Source organism: Aquarana catesbeiana, linkage group LG01 (genome assembly GCF_042186555.1).
Source record: "Aquarana catesbeiana isolate 2022-GZ linkage group LG01, ASM4218655v1, whole genome shotgun sequence".
NCBI lineage: Eukaryota > Metazoa > Chordata > Amphibia > Anura > Ranidae > Aquarana > Aquarana catesbeiana.
The window spans coordinates 58,148,344-58,170,024 of NC_133324.1; the positions used below are offsets into that span (position 1 = coordinate 58,148,344).

The 21,681-nt window shown below is 44.4% G+C and overlaps 2 protein-coding genes across 2 annotated transcripts in view; both read left to right on the top strand.

Moving 5' to 3' along the window:
• Positions 1–241: 241 nt before the first annotated feature.
• On the top strand, positions 242–5,642 carry LOC141131495 (ATP synthase subunit alpha, mitochondrial-like). The gene is made up of 7 exons (XM_073618834.1): positions 242–464; positions 1,102–1,253; positions 2,664–2,888; positions 2,975–3,082; positions 3,548–3,692; positions 3,793–3,943; positions 5,426–5,642. The coding sequence occupies exons 1-7, from the start codon at positions 254–256 to the stop codon at positions 5,502–5,504; spliced, it is 1,071 nt and encodes a 356-aa protein (XP_073474935.1). The 5' UTR covers positions 242–253; the 3' UTR covers positions 5,505–5,642.
• Positions 5,643–15,926: 10,284 nt separating this feature from the next.
• Positions 15,927–21,681, top strand: part of PSTPIP2 (proline-serine-threonine phosphatase interacting protein 2) — a 166,222-nt gene continuing 160,467 nt past the window's right edge. The window contains exon 1 of the mRNA XM_073618847.1: positions 15,927–16,508. Within this exon, the coding sequence (XP_073474948.1) occupies positions 16,476–16,508 (33 nt within the window). The 5' untranslated portion in view covers positions 15,927–16,475. The remainder of the gene's footprint in view (positions 16,509–21,681) is intronic.

The following is a 21,681-nucleotide window of genomic DNA, read 5'->3' on the forward strand; positions in this document are numbered from 1 at the left end:
AAAAAATCAATGCACTTTGTTTTTTTTTCCTGCAAAAATGTGCATTTATTTTCTAAAAGTTTTTGGCTTTTAAAGCAGAATGTTTTTGTGTGGCTGAGGGAATGCGTGCGCTTTACATGCACAACCCACACAGATTTGAACCTTGTTTTAGTGTGGCATTACAAACAATTTGAGTGTTAATCTTCAATGTTTAGTAAGGGTTGAAATGGATGGAGCTTTTCTGGGGGGGGGGGGGGGGTGTGTCTACTTAATAATGCATGCAGGTGCCTTCCAGTTCTTTGAACTTATTTTGCTTTTGTGCCAATTGGTTCACAGCAAAACTGCCATTGCTATTGATACCATCATCAACCAGAAGAGGTTTAACGATGGAACCGATGAGAAGAAGAAACTGTACTGTATCTATGTGGCTATTGGGCAGAAGAGATCCACCGTGGCTCAGCTTGTGAAGAGGTTGACTGATGCAGGTAGAGCACAGGCTGTATTAGCTTAAATGAGTGGTGTGGGGTTTCTGGGGGGTGTGTGTGTCAGGCGATCAGGTAGGCCAAGGGGCCTATGAAGTAAAACAATGGCCTCCCATTAATTTAAAATTTGCTGCAGCAGTCCCACAAATACCTGTTAGTCCGGCCAGTAAAGGGCACATAATGCAGTTTCCATTGATGGGGAATTACATGGGGTGCATTACTTTGTAACTGGATTTGGGGCTTGTCAATCATACTGGAGCCTTTAGATCAGGGGTAGGCAACCTGGGGCCCTCCAGCTGTTGTGGAACTTCATTGAGGCATTGCAAGGCTGGCAGTTACAATTACTCCCAGAGGCATGATGGGACTTGTAGTTCTGCAACAGCTGGAGGGCCCCAGGATGCCTACCCCTGCTTAAGATGTACTTTTAACGAGCTTATATGAAGCACAGTGCTGGTGCTGAAGTTATCTAACAAAACTGTTACTATGATTTACCACACTCTGTACACTTAACATGAATGTATAAACCTGATGCCTTCTGAAAATTGTCAGGTCTAGGAGTGACTGTTGCATGCAGAATGTGTTGAAATTGTCGCAAGCGTGGTAGTCTTGCCCTGCACTAATTTTACGGTTTTGACCTTAGATGCCATGAAATACACAATTGTGGTGTCTGCCACCGCCTCTGACGCTGCTCCCCTGCAGTACCTGGCTCCATACTCTGGCTGCTCTATGGGAGAATACTTCAGAGACAATGGAAAACACGCTCTGATCATCTATGACGATTTATCCAAACAGGTATGCATTATCCCAGTTTTCAAAGAATCCGGTTTATCCAAAAACAAATGCCTTGAGAGCTATCTACTTTTCCAACTGGATATGTAAGTCTTCATAGATTGCTAAAGTTGAATGCCAGTTGTCCATCTGAAGCTGGCCAAAATATCATCTGCCCAGATTTTCTGCAAATGTCGAACTTTTCTTTATTCAGAACTGTATTGGAAAAATGACCCAATCACATCTGAAATGTTTAGTCTGACCTTTTTGATCAGGAAGACAGCCCCCTCCTGAACCTTACATAATGCAGCAGCTGGCCATATTTGCAGTCGCTAGTTCCCTTTTTACTTAGAGGGAGTCCCGCGAATAAAAAAAAAAAAAATTAAATGTCAGCCGCTTCATATACTGCAGCTGCTGACTTTTAAAATAAGGACACTTGCCTGTCTCAGGGTCCAGCGATGTCGGCACCCGAGGCCGAACCGTCGCTCGGCTCTCAGGTGCTGCCGCCGCCATCTTCTGTAAGGGAATCAGGAAATGAAGCCTTGCGGCTTCACTTCCCGGTTCCCTACTGCGCATGCGTGAGTCGCGCTGCGCAATCAGAACGGTCCCTGCTCTCTCTCGGCTACCCGTGTGTGTCCCAGCAGACAGCACGGGGGGGACGGGAAGTGGCGTAGACTCCCGTGGGAGTCTACGCCTGGAAGTGGGGGCGAATACCTCTATTAGACGGGTATCTGCACCCACCTCCCCCCAGAAAGGTGCCAAATGTGACACCAGAGGGGGGGAGGGTTCCAAAAAGCCGAGGTTCAATTTTTGTGTGAACCTCCGCTTTAATATCACCTTTTTGAGATCCTTTAGCCCATTCCCCCCCCCCCCCCCCCCCCCGTCACACGGTACGACTTGTCACACGATTTGACAGTTCCACATTGGATGACAAGTCACACTATTGAATGTGGTCAAATCTGTGTGACTGACAAAAATCCAATTTTTTTTTTTTTTTAAAGTAGTTCTTGCACTTTTTACAAGTTCCGGTGTGGCTTGCATAGACTTCTGTGCATGAATTCGCACTGATGTCTTCTAAGTTGCACCTGAAATGGCACTGAATTTCTTCTCTAAAATCCTGCTACTTCAAGTGAAGTAGCACTATTTCATTGTCACAAACACGTGACTGGTGTGGTGTTATGGTAAAGCTGAGTGTCTTGTAAAGTATTCACTAAAAATGAATATAAAGCTTGCTTATGGGAGGATTCTGGCGAGCTTGATTTCACTTTGATTTGCTACGGTAGTTTCATTGTCTGGAGTGTGGTATGACCCACCTGCCTACCTCCAAAACTGAAGCAACTGGTGAAAGAGGAAAAAGTGGCTTGTTGGGCACATTACGTAACAATACCTGCGATTGCTATGATTCTGGCTTTGTAACATATCCTGTTTCTGCAGGCTGTGGCCTATCGTCAGATGTCTCTGCTGCTGCGTCGTCCTCCCGGTCGTGAGGCTTACCCTGGTGATGTGTTCTACCTCCATTCCCGTCTGCTGGAGAGAGCTGCCAAGATGAACGACCAGTTCGGAGGAGGCTCTTTGACTGCTCTCCCCGTCATTGAGACACAGGCCGGTGATGTGTCTGCTTACATCCCAACAAATGTCATCTCCATCACTGATGGACAGGTAAGTGGCTGCTTACACTGGTTTCAGGACATTCGTTGTCTGTTTTATTTCTGCTCCAACATTCCAATCATCTCCCTTTTTTATAGATCTTCTTGGAGACTGAGCTGTTTTACAAAGGTATCCGACCTGCTATCAACGTCGGTCTGTCTGTGTCCCGTGTAGGTTCCGCTGCCCAGACCAAAGCCATGAAACAGGTGAGTCCAAGTCAACTGTTTACTGTGAATTTTCTTGTGCTTACCAACTAGTGCTTTAAAGGATAGGATCAGCCTTCGTAACATGTTAATGCAACATGTTACTACAGCTTCCCTCACATCCTGTGCCCCCTGGTGACATGCAGGGCCTGCTCTCTCCCATAGCCAGTGTTGCATTTTTAAAATTGGCGTGGCTGCGTAGAGCTTTGCCTGGACAGCTGTAATTCAATCAGATATCTGAATGAATGACACAAGTCCCATGTGCCATTGTGGCAGGCGGATGTGTAGTTTTAGTGGACTTTGAGCATGCTTATCAGCACTCGTCCATTCACTCTTCCCTCAGCTCTCAAACTGACAGCCCATGTGGAGATATGGGCACAGCTGTAGGAGATTCTTCATGAGCCTGACTTTGCACCTGCAACTCTCTGTAGGCTTTTGAAAAATAATTAATTTTTTTTTTTTCTCTAGGTGGCCGGTACCATGAAGCTGGAGCTGGCTCAGTACCGTGAGGTCGCAGCTTTTGCCCAGTTTGGCTCTGATTTGGATGCTGCTACCCAGCAGCTGTTGAACCGTGGTGTGCGTCTGACTGAGCTGCTGAAGCAAGGGCAGTATGGTAAGCTAAACTTTGGCCTCTGGTCTTCTGTCTGAAGATAATGTTTTCTATAATGTTTTTCCCAATTTCTGTGTGTATTTAATCTCTGCTGTTTTTGCAGTTCCCATGGCCATTGAAGAACAGGTAGCAGTTATCTATGCTGGTGTAAGAGGTTATCTGGACAAGATGGAGCCAAGCAAGATCACAAAATTCGAGCAGTCTTTCCTGGCTCACATTAAAAGCCAACACCAGGACTTACTAGCATCTATTAGGTAAAGATTGCTTATTTTATTCATAGGGTTCAAGAATAGTTTCTTTAGAATTTTTGGTACCATTACACCCCCCCCCCCCTCAAAAGTAGACTATGCAACCCTAAAACTCTCCTTTTGCACTATTTGGCAGTGAAATTGGGCTCAGATCAATGTAGTATCCATAAATCGCTGTGACTTGCCTTATGGGTCACCTTGCATATAGATACTTCTGAAAGGGATTAAAGTCTTCAACTTCCCCAACGCATGTGAAAAACAAAAAACTGGGCTTGGCTCCAGTGATGCAGAAATTGCCTTCTGCATGTCCTACTCAGGGCAAGCTGGGCTTTTGCAACTGAACACAATTGCGCTTGGGTACAACTTTGAATATATGAAATCCAGAACTGCAAGGCTATAAGTGTCTTTTTTACACACCTTTTTGGTTTTTGGCATGAGGTTATCTAAAAGTTGACTTTACAACTTAAGTTTATGCTCCCTTCTTTAAATTGTAGAAAGTTATCTGTCCACCATTACAGTGAAATACTACAGTGTTGATTGTGGAAATAGTGCAGTGCTGATATTGTCCATCAGAATGCAGATAACTTTGACTGGAGGCTCTGCTGAGGTTGGCACCCCTGGACATGTTTTGCGCTGCATTAGTTCATTTAAGATGGCAGTGTTCATCTGCAGGACAAAGGCTTTTTCTTTTTTCAATGAAACCTGCATGGGATACACTATCATTGCATCCAGTGATTACATCTGGAACCGCTGTAGTTGCCAATTGTTGTTGGCAAGGACCCAAGCTGGTGGTCATGGCTGGAATGTACAGCCACCTGCAGAGCAGTGTCACTGCTGACTCGTAAAGGGGACTTTTTTCTTATATACGTATCCCAAGCTTTGTGTATGGGGCTAGATTCTGTCTATAGGTTATGGGTGGTAAGGTATTAAAGATCTTAAGTTGAGGAATTTACAATTTAGTCCCCTTTCACACCGGCGCCTCCATGCAGTGGATTCTGATTGCTCAGTGCAGGATCCCTCCGCTGAGCAGACGGATGACTGGTCCTGTCTGCTCTGCTCTGCTGTGCAGAGCAGACACCGTTCCACTCTCTATCAGGGGAGATTGGATGGAAACAGACCGCCTGTCTGTTTCCGTTCAAGTCGCCAGGCAGAGGTTATAATGGGACCACCATCTGTCTGGTTTTTGTGGGCAGGATCAGATGGGTGTCGGTGGATATTTCTGCTGACATCCACTGCTCTATAGAGGAGTCTGGAGGGTCCGATCAGGCCTGCCTGAAAAACTGACAGGTGGACCTGATTGGACAGCCTGTGTTGAAGGGCCCTAAAACTGTTTTACAAAGACTGCCTTAATGCACTCTTTTTAGCTTTAATTCAATATCTAATGGGGTTGAGTCATGCAGCTTTAAATATGGTCTCACAATATTTTGGATTTAGGCTTTTACCCCATATATAAAAGCTAATCATGTGTTTGTTTTATTTTTTGGTTAGGACCGATGGAAAGATCTCTGAGCAGGCAGAAGCCAAGCTGAAAGAAGTTGTTGTGAATTTCCTGTCCACATTTGAATAAATTCCACCTTTTTTTCCCATTGGCCTTTGGATGTCGCGTTCCTTGTTCCTGGATCAATTTTCACTAAAATTATTGAAGCACTTGTGCTTTTAATGTACAGACGTTTCTCAGTTGGAGAGTAAAAGTTTCTGAAAACTATTGTGGCCTCTGTTTTGTTTGTGTTTTTTTTTTTTTTTTTTTCTGCTTCTATCCCTTACTCTGATAGGAACTTTGGAGAAATTTTTCCAGATAGGACAGGCTGTAACCCTTCCCTCTGCCATCGGTAAAGTTGTGTGTGGGCTGGCTTTTTTGTGTTTTTTTTCAAATTAAATTCTATGTGCCGCCGGTCTACCTCTTGACAAGTCGTTTCCAAGTACAGTTCTGCTCTGGCTAGCAGTAACTGCAGTATGATGTTTGGCAGTGCTAAACCAACCATGTCCCTTGGATGACGAGGCTGACCGTATCCTCTGGTGATTGCTTGGCTAATTGCCTGCGGGAATTGTGTACCCTACTGCATGGGCTCTGAAGTTCCGGCATACCTTCTGAGCTTTGTGCTGGAACCGAGGGCTCTCACACATACGCGACTTTGGCTTTGGCCAATGGTAGCCAGAGCACGCAAATTTTGAAGAAAGCCTGGAAGATGTCAGCTGTGACAGTACAGCACTGGAGTGCTTCGTTCCAAGGTGAGTATTTCATAGTGTGTGTGTACGATGCATACTAGCACATTATGCCATTGCCTTGCAGGTGATTCTGCCCCCCACCAACAGCTGTGGTTTACAATAAAATTTAAATACATACAGTGCCTACTAGACTGTTTAAAGCCCTTCCACTCAACTTTAAGGATTATAAATTCTGTAACCATGAATTTCTCTTTACTTCCAAGTCTATCAGTACTTTTATGGTACTGTATATTTACCTGTTCAAAAATTGGAGATGAACCTGCCAGAAATAAGGTGCTGTCCTGTTATCTCAAAGTTTAGGGTTACAAAACTCCTCACCCACAATTTTATGAATGAGGGGGAGCTATTCTGCAACCATGATGCTTCTGTCCTAGGATGACAATACAATGCTGTACAGTGAGACTTTTCCTCATAGGACAAATAAAAAAAAAAAAAGAATAAAGCTTTAAAAATGAATACTGCATCTAATGCTTGGCAAGCGGCAATGCCAAACCTTTTTTTTTTTTTTTTTTTAAAGTGACCATTTTGAAGAAAAACAATTTGTAACTATCAGCTTTTTATTCTACAGGGCTTCTGCTTTCAGAAAATAGATAATGTTCTGGGGGTTGAAGTAATTTTATTGCTAAAAATTAAGCTTTTTCTTCATGTATGTGAAAAAAACATAAATGCTCTGGAGCCGAACTGGATATACCAAAATATCTGAGGAGCACCTTGAAAATTAATTGAGAATTGCTACTACATCCATCGAGGCAAATATTGATGCATAAATCAAAAAATGGTGTCCAATATCGCACTAGTATTGTTGCCTGTTTTACCTTCTATAGTTGTTTTGTTGATTTCATTATATCTGATCATTAACTTGCTGTCTGCCCAACTTTTTCTGCTCATCGGCTATCCTTATTGCCTTTTATGTCTGGTCCAAGATTATTCCTCTTCCAATGTGGCCTAGGAAGGGCAAAAAGTTGGACACCCCTGAGTTAAAGATTCAAGAAATCCGAGCAATGCTTGTTAAAGCGGAGTTCCAACCAAAAGTGGAACTTCTGCTCTTCTGTTTCTCGCCGCCCCCCCACCCCCCCCCACCCCGGTGCCACATTTGGGAGGAGGGGGGGGCTTGAGCAGATACCTGTCCCCACTCCTGGCAGATAGGGCCGTGGCAAATTTACGTCTCAGCTCCCTCCTTCCCCTGCCGCCGGGCCAGTAGAAGATGCTCAATAGGGACTCAGCGTGAAGCCCTTATTGCTTCACTACTGGGTCCCAATACTGGCAGCACCTGACGGCTGGTGGAAACAGCTGCGGTGCCGTCATCGCTGGACTCCAGGACAGGTAAGTGTCCAGTTATTAAAAGTCAGCAACTGTAGTATTTATAGCTGCTGGCTTTTAATTTTTTCAGGGGTGGGTGGACCTCTTCTTCTGTAAGAAAAAAAAATATCTTTTGTAAAGCCTTGCTGTACTACCTGCTCCTATACATATGCTGAGGCACCATTGAAGGGAGTTCACTGCAAATATGGCCACTGATTTTAGAGGACAGGTGTGAAGATGAGAGCAAACTGCCCTCAGGGTAAGATATCTTCAGACTGCTAAGTATAGCATTCCAACTTTTAGGTTTTGTGTACATATAGAGGAAGGGGAGACTGCCAGCGCCAACTTATCAAGGGGCAACAATCGTGACCAAAGATCAGTCTGATTTCTTGTTCCTCCAGTCCAGATGGTGGTTGGCCACGGAAGTCGGATCGTTCTCCAATCCAGCAGTCATATCTGTAGGTAACAATAACTGTGAATTATTGTACAGAAACAATGTAACATGGAAGGGAGCTATGAAATGCGCAGTGTTTTAATTTTAAATGATGAACTTTTGAAAATGCTGTTAAATTGAAATGCTAAAATCTCATAATTTTTAGATGTAACCATTTTAAAAGCCACATGTGATGTGAGTCTCATCTCTGTAGCTTCCATTTGGAACGAAACTCTCAAACATTAAAAGTTATTCTAAAAGCAATTTAAAAAAACACAAACATTGTATACTTGCTTGCCCCCATTGCTCTGGAGCCACTTGTGCTTGTTCGCTCCCGAGGCGGCCCTGTGTGTCCATTAGCCCCGCCCCTGCTTGCTCTTCACTGCCTGTGCTTGACAGCAGTAGAAGGCAATGACTGGCTGCTTCCTCTGTCCAGTGAGGAGAGAGTGCCACTGCTCTCATGCACATTGCTGGATTGAGAATTAGCTCAGGTAAATATTTGGGGGCAGCTGCAGGTAAGGTGTTTGTTTTTGTTTTTTTTTTTTGTTTTTTTGTTTTTTTTAAACCTCAATGCAGAGAATGCATTAATGGAGTTGTAAAGGCAGAAGGTTTTTTTTTAATCTTAATGCTTACCTTGCATTAAGATAGAACAACCTTTTATGTGTAGCAGCACCCCCCTAATTACCTGAGCCCCTTCTCTCTCCAGCGATGTCCACGAATGTCTAAGCCAGGGGTAGGCAACCTGGGGCCTTCCAGCTGTTGCCGAACACGTCCCATCATGCCTCTGGGAGTAATTGTAACTGCCAGCCTTGCAATGCCTTATGGGTAAATGTAGTTCCAAAACAACTGGAGGGCCCCAGGTTGCCTACCCTGGTCTAAGCTGTCCTGGACTCTTGGCTGAGATACAGCAGCGGCGCCTATGGCTCCCACGGCTGTCAATCAGCCAATTAGGGGAGAGGGGGCAGGGACGGGGCGGAGCTCTGTGTCTGAATGGACACATGGAGTTGTGGCTCGGCTCCAGTGCCCCCATAGGAAGCTGCTGACGGGGGGCACTTGATAGGAGGGAGGGGACAGGAGCAGCAAAGAGGGACCCGAGAAGAGGAGCATCGGGGCTGCTCTGTGCAAATCCAACTGCACAGAGCAGGTAAGTATAACATGTTTGTTTTTTTTTTTTTAAAAAACGCGCCTTTATACTCACTTTAATTTAAATAAACCTTGTACCTTTTAGAACCGATTGCCGCCCGCCGGCTGTCATATGACTGCCAGGCGGCGCGGCTCTCGTTTTGGGAGGGCGTTATATGACTGCCTTGCCTTCCCTGCCCACCAGGGGGCGCGCTCTGCCCGCCGTGTCACTGGGCACCCGAGATGTCTGCCGGGCACCCACGATTGCCCAGTAACACGGCAGGAACGTGGATCTGTGTGTGTAAACACACAGATCCACGTCCTGTCAGAGAGGAGACCGATGTGTGCTCTCAATATAGAGCAATACCGATCGGTCTCCTTCCCTTGAGTCCCCTCCACCTTCAGTTAGAAACACTCCCTAGGAACATAATTAACCCCTCGATCACCCCACTAATGTTAACCCTTTCACTGCCAGTCACATTTATACAGTAATCAATGCATTTTTTTTATAGCACGGATCGCTGTATAAATGTGAATGGTCCCAAAAATGTGTCAGAAGTGTTCGATGTGTCCGCCACAGTATCGCAGTCACGATAAAAATTGCAGATCGCCGCCATTACTAGTAAAAAAAAAAAAATGTAATAATAAAATGCTATAAATCTATCCCCTATTTTGTAGACGCTATAACTTTTGTGCAAACCAATCAATATACGCTTATTGAGTTTTTTTTTTTACCAAAAATACGTAGAAGAATACATATCAGCCTAAACTGAGGATTATAAAAAAAGTGATATTTATTATAGTAAAAAAAAAAAATTTTTTTTTTTTCAAATTTTCACTCTTCTTTTGTTTATAGCACAAACAATAAAAAACGCAGAGGTGATCAAATACCACTAAAAGAAAGCTCTATTTCTGGGGAAAAAAAAATAATAAAAATTTCACATGGTTACAGTGTTGCATGAACGCGCAATTGTCAGTCAAAATGTGTCAGCGCTGAAAAATGGCTTGGGCTGGAAGGGGGTGAAAGTGCACTGTATTGAGATGGTTAAGGGCTCCTTCACCGCCATATGTGCAGAAAAACCTCAGGCGCAGATTTCACTTGCAGAGACATCAGTTTACATGCACGCTTCAATTCGTTTTATACATGTTGCAGATTCCTGCTCAGAATTAATCTGCACATGATACCAGTGTTGTGGTATGAACAGGGCACATAAAGAACAATTGATTTTGCTGTGCCCTTGTGTTGCAGTGAAAAGCTTTTTAAGTTCTGGGAAACCAGTGGTAACTATGGACGACTCTAAGAAGAACAAACTTTTATTTTTGCCGGGAAAAAGACACACCGCTCCTGCGAACGCTGAGGAGTCGTGTGCAAGCTTATGGACTATTACAGCGTGTATATGTTTCAACAATTACATAGACGTTCCTAAGGCATTTTGTAAGCCCCTAATAAGCTTGTTGGCAAATATCTTCTACAGTCTTTCAGTTATCTGCCTAATTTATCAGCCATTAATAGGAATGCCAGGATCCTAGCTTCTCAAGAGAGAAGGAGGAGTTATGCCTCGTACACGGAATCGGATTGTTGGCCAACAAAACCGTAGAATTTTGTCCTAAGGGCGTTGTCTCAAACTTGTCTTGCATACGCACGGTCACACAAATGTTGGCTAACAATTACGAACATAGTGACGTACTACGCGGTTCTTTAGCGCCACCCTTTGGTCTCCTTCTGCTAATTTAGTGTTAGTAGAAGTTTGAGTGATTCGCACTTTTCATTTCGTGCTTTTCAGTTCGTTTCTGAACGGCCATTCGTCAACCAGCCATGTTGCGGAATCGGAGGAGATAACGTGTTATTTATTATTGGCCTTGGAGTTATTGCTTTGACATTATTTTTTGGTTGAATAATGATTTGATTTGTTATATTTTCTATATTTTTTGATGCATTTTTTGGTTAAGTTCTATTGGCAGATAGCATGTCTAATTTTATTTTTCTTTTTTTTAATGCACAATAAAAAAAATTGTGGAGAATAATACTTGGCTATGTGTTTTGTTTTACTTCAAATGACAGTTTGGGAGTAGGCAGTTACATTTTAAAAAATACAATGTAAAATTGACAAGGGACACCAACATAATTGTATCTTTGATCTTAAAAAAACTACGGGATAATGGTGTTGTGGTAACTTGCCCAAATAAAAAAGTGTAATAATAATCTTGCTATCACTAGAAAAAAAAAAGCCTTTGAAAATTTGTTTGCAATAACTCCATCAGTATCACCAGCAAAGCAGCTTTATTATCCCATTGAAAAAAGAGAATTGTGCGCTGCATTTCGAGATTTCATAATTTGCTGCGTCACAAATGTAAACTAGGATTCGTAATGGAGAATTAACAAGACTGACCACTTCTGACCTGTCCTTGCTTCCGAGCATGGGTGTTTGTACTTTGGACTTTTGTCTGACGGACTTGTGTACACACGAATATCCAACAACAGACATTTGTCCGTGGAAAGTTTGAAAACCTGCTAGCAAACATTTGTTGGCGGAAAGTCTGACAACAAGTGTCCGATGGAGCGTACACACGGTAGGATTTACTGCCAACAGGCTCACACGGAACATTTTCACGTCGGAAAGCTTGAACGTGTGTATAGGGCATTGGTTGCAAACTTGGAATTTCTCAAAAAGGAGGTCCAGCCTGGGTGAAAAAAAATTAAAATACTGCAGCTGCTGACTTTTAATATTGGGGCACTTACCTGACCAGGGAGCCCGCAATGTCGGCACCCCAGCCGATCTTTGGGTCGATTCCCGGGTGCTGCCGCCGCCATTCCTGGTAAGGGAACTAGGCAGTGAAGACTTTTGGCTTTACTCCTGGCTCCATACTGCGCATCTGCGAAGCGCGCTGCACTTTCTAATTGGCCCGGTGGTGGGGAAATGAGGACCAAACTTCCGGGAGATCAGGTCGTGGCCCGTCTCCGAAAGTGGGGAAGGGGACCTGTCAAAAACAGGTCCCCCCTCCCCCCCCCCCCGAAAGGTGCCAAATGTGGCACTGGAGGGGGGAAGCGTATAAGCGAGAGTTCCACTATTGGGTGGAACTCTGCTTTAATTACATGCTAGTCTCAATTAAATGTACAAAATCTTACTTAGAACATTTTATCCGAAGCAACCACCATTTTGTTACAGTAACCATTTTAGCTCTCAGTACCACACTTGCAGAATGCATGCAAAAAAACTGACGTCTGTGCACTGGTGTGAACGAGGCCTAAAGGATAAGTTCATCTTTATAGAAAAAATAAATGCACATATTTTTGCCGGGAAAAAAAAGTGCATTTCTTTTTTCTGCAGGTGCCTGGAAATCATTGCACCCGCAATCAGATCGTGGGTGCATCGTGGGCTCCTGCAGACATGTCCTCCAGCTTTCTGCTTTCATCAGTGCTCCTGCAGCCCATTAAGGGCTTATTCATACCAAAAGTGCATGACAACTGATGGGAAAACTGTGCAGATTTCACTTGCAGAGACATCAGGTTTCATGCACCTTTTCAGTAAGTTTCTATGCATGTTGACATCAGTTTTAATGAACGTTAGTTATGTGCCCTGTTCTCACCAATGTTGATTTCATGTCAGTTTTTTTTCCCATGCAGAAAATTGCATACGTTGCAGATTCCTGCGCAGAAAAATATCCGCAAGGTGTGATGTGAACAGTGCAGATAGAGAACCATTGTTTTCTTTGAGACCTTTCAGAACTTGTGCAGAAAAACTGGAGTCTCTACACCATGGTGCGAACAAGGACTGAAAGCCTGTATGCTACGGTGAAAGATGGTACATGTAAAGATATGTATGTCACCAGCGTTGGGATCAAAAATGCAGGTGAAGCAGCTGTATGTCAATCCCTATGACAAGGGATATTCCAATAATCCTCCAAGTTTATTCAGCGCTGACCTGTCGCATGAATATCTAAATTGCTTAAGAGGCCGGCTGGGCTAAGAACAGCTCGTACAGGCTCGGCCTGGTGGCGCATGCGCAGTAACGTAATGGGGCCACCTGGTGCCATTTTTAAATAGAAGCCAGTCCACTCTTTCGTGGCGGTGCCTCTGTCAGAAACCATGAACCAGACCGAGACAGAAGTACGGTAAAATCACAAGGCAAATAGAGTAAGCGTAGTCAAAGCATAGCCAGAGTCCAGTAACCGAATCGGGTAGTCAGCCAAGCCAGAGTTCAGTAACCAGATCAGGTTATCAGCCAAGCCAGAGTTCAGTAACCAGATCGGGTAATCAGCCAGGCCAGAAGTCAGGGATCCAAGTAGAGGAACAGCAAGCAGGACAAGGAGCCAGAAGGAATGTCAGCAAAGCCAGATTTTAAACAGGAACGCAGGAGATGGTTTCTTGTGATGTGACCAAGGCAAAGGCAGGAATAAAGTGAGCTGGAGATCTTTTAAGTAGGCGCGACTGACGAGCAGATCCACTACAGCTGGTTAATTGTGGAGAGAGATGAGAGCTGGTAATTAGCCGACAACTGAGTGACCAGCTCAGAGAAGGAAGGGCTGAGCCCAGCCCTGACAGCCTCGTGCACTCGCCACAGCAGAGGAGGAGCTGATGAGGGGTGATGAGAGTGACACTGTGTGGGGAGGGGGGGGGGGGGAGAGGGGATTACTGGAGGTTGAAGCCATGCAGGGGACAGAGGAGGACACTGATGTGCTGCCCTGTGGAGAGATGAAAGGGGCATAGGAGGAGGACACACTGATGTGGAGAGGTAATATGAAGGTGGACAGAGGAGGAAGCTACAATGTCTGCAGCCTCTGTCCACCTCCTGTATCATGTCAGCAGCCTCTGTCAACCTCCTGTATCATGTCCGCAGCCTCTGTCAACCTCCTGTATCATGTCCGCAGCCTCTGTCAACCTCTTGTATCATGTCCGCAGCCTCTGTCCACCTGCTATATCATGTTCGCAGCCTCTGTCCATCTCCTGTATCATGTCAGCAGCCTCTGTCCACCTCCTGTATCATGTCCGCAGCCTCTGTCCACCTCCTGTATCATGTCCGCAGCCTCTGTCAACCTCTTGTATCATGTCCGCAGCCTCTGTCAACCTCTTGTATCATGTCCGCAGCCTCTGTCCACCTGCTATATCATGTCCGCAGCCTCTGTCCAATCTCCTGTATCATGTCCGCAGCCTCTGTCCAATCTCCTGTATCATGTCCGCAGCCTCTGTCTACCTCCTGTATCATGTCCGCAGCCTCTGTCCACCTCCTGTATCATGTCCGCAGCCTCTGTCCACCTCCTGTATCATGTTCGCAGCCTCTGTCCACCTCCTGTATCATGTCCGCAGCCTCTGTCCACCTCCTGTATCATGTCCGCAGCTTCTGTCCACCTCCTGTATCATGTCCGCAGCCTCTGTCCACCTCCTGTATCATGTCCGCAGCCTCTGTCCACCTCCTGTATCATGTCCGCAGCCTCTGTCCACCTCCTGTATCATGTCCGCAGCCTCTGTCCACCTCCTGTATCATGTCCGCAGCCTCTGTCCACCTCCTGTATCATGTCCGCAGCCTCTGTCCACCTCCTGTATCATGTCCGCAGCCTCTGTCCACCTCCTGTATCATGTCCGCAGCCTCTGTCCACCTCCTGTATCATGTCCGCAGCCTCTTTCCACCTCCTGTATCATGTCCGCAGCCTCTTTCCACCTCCTGTATCATGTCCGCAGCCTCTGTCCACCTCCTGTATCACGTCCGCAGCCTCTGTCCTCCTCCTGTATCATGTCCGCAGCCTCTGTCGGTGTTCTGTATTATGTCCGCAGCCTCTTTCCGCCTCTGATTGGACACAGTGGGAGCCAATCAGTAGGTCCGGCAGCCCCATGTTCGCCAGGACCTGCCGATCATTCCCAAGGCAGACAGAACGGCGGTCTGCCTATGTAAACAAGGCAAATCGCTGTTCTGTGACAGGAGAAGACAGAGATCTTGTGTTTCTGCTAATCAGGAACACGAATCTCTGTCTTCTTACAGTACAAGTACCTCCCCAACAGTTAGAAAGCACCCCCTAGGGACACATTTAGCCCTTTGATTCCCCCTGATGTTAACCCCTTCCCTGCCAGTGCCATTAGTACAGTGCATATTTTAGCACTGATCGCTGTGTAAGTGTCACTGGACCCCAAATAAGGTGTCACTTAGTGACTGATTTGTCTCAGTCCTGCTATAAGTCGCTGATCACCTCCATTACTAGTAAAAAAATAAAAATTCCATAAAAATATCCCATAGTTTGTAGACGCTATAACTTTTGCGCAAACCAACCAATGTATACTTATTGGTTTTTTTTTTTTTTTTTTTTTTTTACCAAAAATATGTAGCAGAATACATATTGGCCTAAATTGATGGAGAAATTAGCTTTTTATTTAAATATTTTACTGGATACGTTTTATAGCAGAAAGTAAAAAAATATTGGTTTTTTTTTGTTTTGTTTTTTTCCAAATTGTCAGTCTTTTTTTGTTTATAGCACAGAAAATAAAAACGTGCAGAGGTGTTCAAATACCACCAAAGGAAAGCTCTATTTGTGGAAAAAAAGACAATTTTATTTGGGCACAGCGCCGCACGACCGCGGAATTGTCAGTTAAATTAACGCGGTGCCGCATCACAAAAAATGTCCTGGTCATGAGGGGGGGTAAACCTTCCGGAGCGGTATTGGTTAAAAAAGTGTTGGCTGGAGGTTTGGCTTTCATTTGTTAGTCAAGTCCTACTAAATCTGTATCCAAATAATACCCTTTCCCCAGACTGACAATGATGCTGTTGAAAGGTGTCTCTGTTGCTCCTCCATCCAGAGAGGAGACACTGGCAAGATCACCAGGTGAGAAAAAAAAAGACTAAAACAAATGCAGTCACCACATCTAAGAACTAATAAGCTGCAATATATTTCATTTTTTGGGTTTAATACTGTTTAAAGAATAGCTGAGGGTGGCAACTACTGATTTCAAACTTTCTCCAGTTTCCTGGCAAGTACCCAATCGCCCTCCAAATTTTTTTTGTCGTGGGTGGTTTTACCGGCAGGTGTGGATGGAACCTGCTTTGTGACCTCTGGAACCTGTGGTTAATCAGATACTGATGAGGAATTTAGGGTCAGGTGTTCAATAATAAAGGCCCCATAGTTATTCCACAAAAAAAAAAAAAAATATGCATAGAAAGAAATGGCCTGGAAAGACAATGGTATGGGGTGTTATATCTCTACTGACCAGCAGGCGTCACTCTGTAGCCAGATTCTAGCTGTGACCGGTGTCTGTTGCAGTCAGCATAGCCCAGGCACAGCTTGAGCTTGTGGGACTCCAATGGGGCAGGGCATAGTAAAGAAGGAAGGACAATTGAGGAACAAATTATGACATTATTCTTGGCAGATAGTAAAGTTTGGTTTTCTGCAAGCTTGTACTGACATTTCACTTCCCTTTCAGTGGAGTTACTAGAAGCTGGTCCTGGCGGTGCTGAGAATCAACTGAGATTCACCATGAGAGGGGCTTTCTTCAAGGACAACTTCTGGGTGAGTCAGTTTGTAGAAAGCGTACAATCCCAGGGCTCTTCTTTAAAAGAAAAAAAATGACAGCAGAGACAATGATAAGGTGCAGCTGAACAGATGTAGCCAGATTGTATGCGGTCGGGATGCTGAAATAGGACTGGTGTATGCTCTCTGCACTCTCTATTTTCGCATTGCATGCCAAAAAAAAAACCCAACATTTTTTTTTCAACAGTCATCGTTCAAACAGGCAACCTGTACTAGGAGACATCGGAGGGCTGCTATCGCTAAGCTTCAGTTCAGATTGAAGTTTGGCCGTTTTTGGCTTAATAAATTACCAACCGGAAAATAAAATGCAATACAATAGTAGAGTCAAGGCTCCTGATCTGCAACACTTAGGCTAGATTCACACCTATGCATGTTGCTTTTGAGCGTTCCTGCAGTGCTTTTTGCGTGCTTGCCGCGTTTTTGAACATGCGTTTAGCGGTTTTTTTTTGTTTTTTTTTTTTACAGTGTTTTTTTTTTTTATACTGTATACAGTGTTAAAAAAAAAAATGAAAGGGGAAAAAAAAAACGCAAAACGCGCTAAAAACGTGGTAATTGCTTTTTTGGATGCGGGTCCATTGAATTCTATTACATGCAAAACGCTGCATTTTGCATGAAAAAAAGTCCCCGACCCTTTCCAAAAACGCAGAGGCACAAAAAAAATGCATTGATGTGAACATGTTCCATAGGAACCCATTTAAAAAAAATTCCCATGCATTTCTGCAAAATGCATCAAAAAACGCATTAGTGTGAATAGAGCCTGAGTCCAGTTCTCTCTTCCAAAAAGTACTGAAGCTGCTGGGTTGCATGACAGAGGCGCCGGGGTGTTAGGCTGGATTCACACCTATGCATTTTTAGTGCTTTTTGCATTTTGCAGATTTGCACTACAGTGCATTTAACATGGTTTCCTATTGAACACGTTCTGTAGTGCAAATGTGCAAAATGCAAAAAGCACTAAAAATGCATAGGTGTGAATCCAGCCTTAGACAGGTCAACTTTAACCACTTCAGCCTCCCGGAACATTTGGCTGCTGAATGACCGGGCCATTTTTTGCGATTCGGCACTGCGTCTAGGGTTGCCGCCTCATCCCCTTAAGCCCGAACACATATTACTTACACAGGTTCTGTGGCTGATTAAGGTGGTAATTAAACTCACTCGGTGCCTTATCTGCATTTAATTAGCCTCAGAACCTGTGTAATTCAAAGGTGTTCGGGTTTAAAGGGATGAGGTGGCAACTCTAACTGCGTCGCTTTTACTGACTATTGCGCGGTCGTGCGACGTTGCACCCAAACAAATGTTTTTTTTCCCACAAATAGAGCTTGGTGGTATTTGATTGCCTTTGCGTTTTTTTATTTTTTGTGCTATAAACAAAAAAAGAGAGCGACAATTTTGAAAAAAACCCCACAATATTTTGTACTTTTTGCTATAATAAATATCCTCTTTTTTTTTTTAAAAAAAAGCTAATTTTTTCTCTGTTTAGACAGATATGTATTCTTCTACATATTTTTGGTAATCGCAATGAGCGTATATTGATTGGTTTGCGCAAAAGTTATAGCGTCTACAAAATAAGGGATAGATTTATAGCATTTTTATTATTATTATTATTATTATTTTTTTTACTAGTAATGGCGATCTGCGATTTTTATCGGGACTGCGACATTATGGCGGACACATCGGACACTTTTGACACATTTTTGGGACCATTGGCATTTATACAGCGATCAGTGCTATAAAAATGCACTGATTATTGTAAAAATGTCACTGGCAGGGAAGGGGTTAACACTAGGGGGGCGATCAAGGGGTTAACTGTGTTCCCTGTGTGTGTTTCTAACTGTAGGGGGGAGGGGACTGACCTAGAGGGGATGACAGATTGTGGTTCCTAGCTAATAGGAACTGCCACTCTGAACAGAACAGGAATTTGTGCGTTTACACACACATGTCCCTGTTCTGCCTCTTGTGCCCGCGATCGCTCGTGGCCGGCGGTCATCGCGACCTTCAGCCACGAGCGCTGGCACCCCCGCAGTGCAGCGTGTGCGCCTGCTATTCTGATCCTGCAAGCCGACGTAAAGCTACGATGGCTCGCGGGATCGTGCCGACCTGCCGCAGTATAATGACGGCGGCTAGTCGGCAAGCGGTTAAAGTGTATGTAAACCCAACATCTATTTTTCAGTATGTCTGGCAGGTCTCCTGCAGACTCAATAGGCAGGTCAGTGATTTTCTGAAGGAGGGTGAATTTTCGGATCTCTAGATGAGAAACTTACAACACGGTAAAGCTGCCGGATTGCATGAAAGTCACCTACACTATATTACCAAAAGTATTGGGACGCCTGCCTTTACATGAACTTTAACCACTTGCTTACAGGGCACGTAAACCCCCCTCCTATCCAGGCCAATTTTTAGCTTTCAGCGCTAACGCATTTTGAATGACAATTGCGCGGTCATACAACGCTGTACCCAAATGAAATTTTTATCATTTTTTTTCCCACAAATAGAGCTTTCTTTTGGTGGTATTTGATCACCTCTGCGGTTTTTACTTTTTGTTAAAAAAATGTAAAAACCTGAATTTAAAAAAAAAAATAAAAAATTTTTTTTTTATATTTTGTTATAAAAAATTTTTAACGGGTACTTTTTCTTCTTCATTGATGTAGGTTGATGAGGCGGCAGTGATGGGCACTGATAGGTGGCAGTGATGGGCACTGATGGGTGGCAGTGATGGGCAGCACTGACAGGTGGCACTGATTGGCACTACAGGTGGGCATTGGTAGGTGGCACTTGTGGGCATTGATAGGTGGCACTTGTTGGCATTGATAGGTGGCACTGTGGGCACTGTTAGGTGGCACTCTGGGCACTGTTAGGTGGCACTTTTGGGTGGCACTGATGAGGAATGTGTTGTGCTTCCACTTCAGGACCGATGTCCCTGACATCTGAGCCTGTTGATCGGCTTTTTTCTCTACTCGCGCTGTCAGCGCGAGTGAAAAAAAAAGATTACCGATCTTCCTGTTTACATCATGTGATCAGCTGTCATTGGCTGACAGCTGATCACATGGTAAGGGGCCGGGACCGGCCCCTTACTCAGATCGGTGATCAGCCGAGTCTCAGTGACTCGGTGATCACAGCGCGACCGGCGCGCGCCCTGCAGGGCGCGCGCAGGGAGCGTGCACAGGGGAGGACGTCATATGACGTCCTCCCGGGAATGCAGGTCCGCGCTGTGGCCGTCATTCGGCCATAGCGCGGATGTCTAGTGGTTAATGGCATCACCTTTGCGATGAATTAGAGCTAGGCCTTCTCGTCCAACATCAGTGCCTGACCTCACAAATGTGCTTCTGGAAGAATGGTCAAACATTCCCATAGACACACTCCTAAACCTTGTGGACAGCCTTCCCAGAAGAGTTGAAGCTGTTATATCTGCAAAGGGAGGGCCAACCCAATACTGAACCCTACAGACTAAGGCTGGGATGCCATTAAAGTTCAAGTGCGTGTAAAACCAGGCCTTCCAATACTTTTCGTAATATAGTGTGTGTGTGTGTGTGTGTGTTATATATATATATATATATATATATATATATATATATATATATATATATATATATATATATATATATATATATATATATATATAGACACCCAGGTGTTAGACAGGTCAACTTTAAAGTGTATGTAAACCCGTTTATCGAGCCGGGGAATGCCCAAAGGCTCTGTGTATTCATTGTGTCTGGCATTACGCCTATCAGGTCTCCTGCACACCTGATAGGCAGTTCAGATTTTCTGAAGGAGGGTGAATGTCAGGATCTCTAGATAAGATACTTTGCAACGCGGTCACAGAAATTATTTGGTTAAGGCCTGGTTCACACCTATGCATTTTTTTTTTTTTAGTGCGTTTTCAGTTTTGCAGAAACACATTTAACATGGTTTCCTATGGGTCACGTTCACATATGTTCACGGGCATATGTGCCCTTTTTTTGGAAAGGGCCAGGAACTTTTTTCTGGTTCCATAGACTTTAATGGATCAAAAGCATGTATTGAAAAAACGTGAAATGCACCCGGAATAGGGCAACCTGCATCCTGCATTGGTGTGAATCAGACCTATAGCGGAATCCCCCACTCCTGCCAAAAGTAAAAAAAAAAAAAAAAAAAAAAAGTTTTGCTATTACATACGCTTGATCGTAACTCATTTTCATACAAGCGTCTGAGCATAAAATGTATTGTATTCACTTTTTATGATCACCGTAGCGGTAGTTGCCAACATATTACACCCAATGTGTTACACATGGGAGTAGGTCATAGTGTTGTAGAGCAGACCAATAAAGCGATCACGCTGTTCTTTTACCTAATTAGCAGTGGAAAACCTGTATTTTTGGAGGATTTTATTTAATGTAGACAGGAACTCCAGGACCTGTAGATTTTTAGAAATCGGGCTTATTTACACTGGCCATTTAGCCCTGGTGCATGAGGCTCTGGGATTTAGCAGTAGCTTCAGTGCGCAGGCGCACCATCCAGCCCCCCCTGGCAGCAGACTCTCTATGAGAGTCTGACAGCTGCCGCGGCTCAATGGGGTTAGGCAGTGTACCTAGCAGTATGTACGTTTAGGGCAATATCATACCTCCCAACATTTTGAGATGGGGATGAGGAACACCTACTAGCAAACGTATGTAGGCATAGGACACGCTCCCAGCCACACCCCCTTAAAGGAGAATTAACAAGAAAAAAAAAAAAAGGTTAATTAAATCCACAAGGGCTTCTTTTTTACCACTACTATTCCTTTATTTTGGCTTTTAACATTTACAAATGCAGCAATTTAGAATTTGGATGAAAGGTTTAGCCCTGCGAAACACTTTTTGAAAGATAAAAAGTAAATTTTATATACAAACTATATGGATCAGACCAAAATGAGGGGGGAAAGAGCGACAGGGGGACATTGCTCCAAATCAGGGACAGTCCCTCAAAATCAGGGACAGTTGGGAGCTATGCAATATGCGCCTAGGGACGAATGCAGCCTGTGTTCCATGGGTACGGTGCTGGGTGCATATTGCCCTAAACGGAAGTACCGCTGAGTGCACTGCTCAGCCCCATTGGGCTGCAGCAGCTGTCAGACTCTCATAGAGTTTGGTAGGCTGCTGGCAGCAAGGCTGGGCAGTGCGCCTGTGCCCTGTAGCCA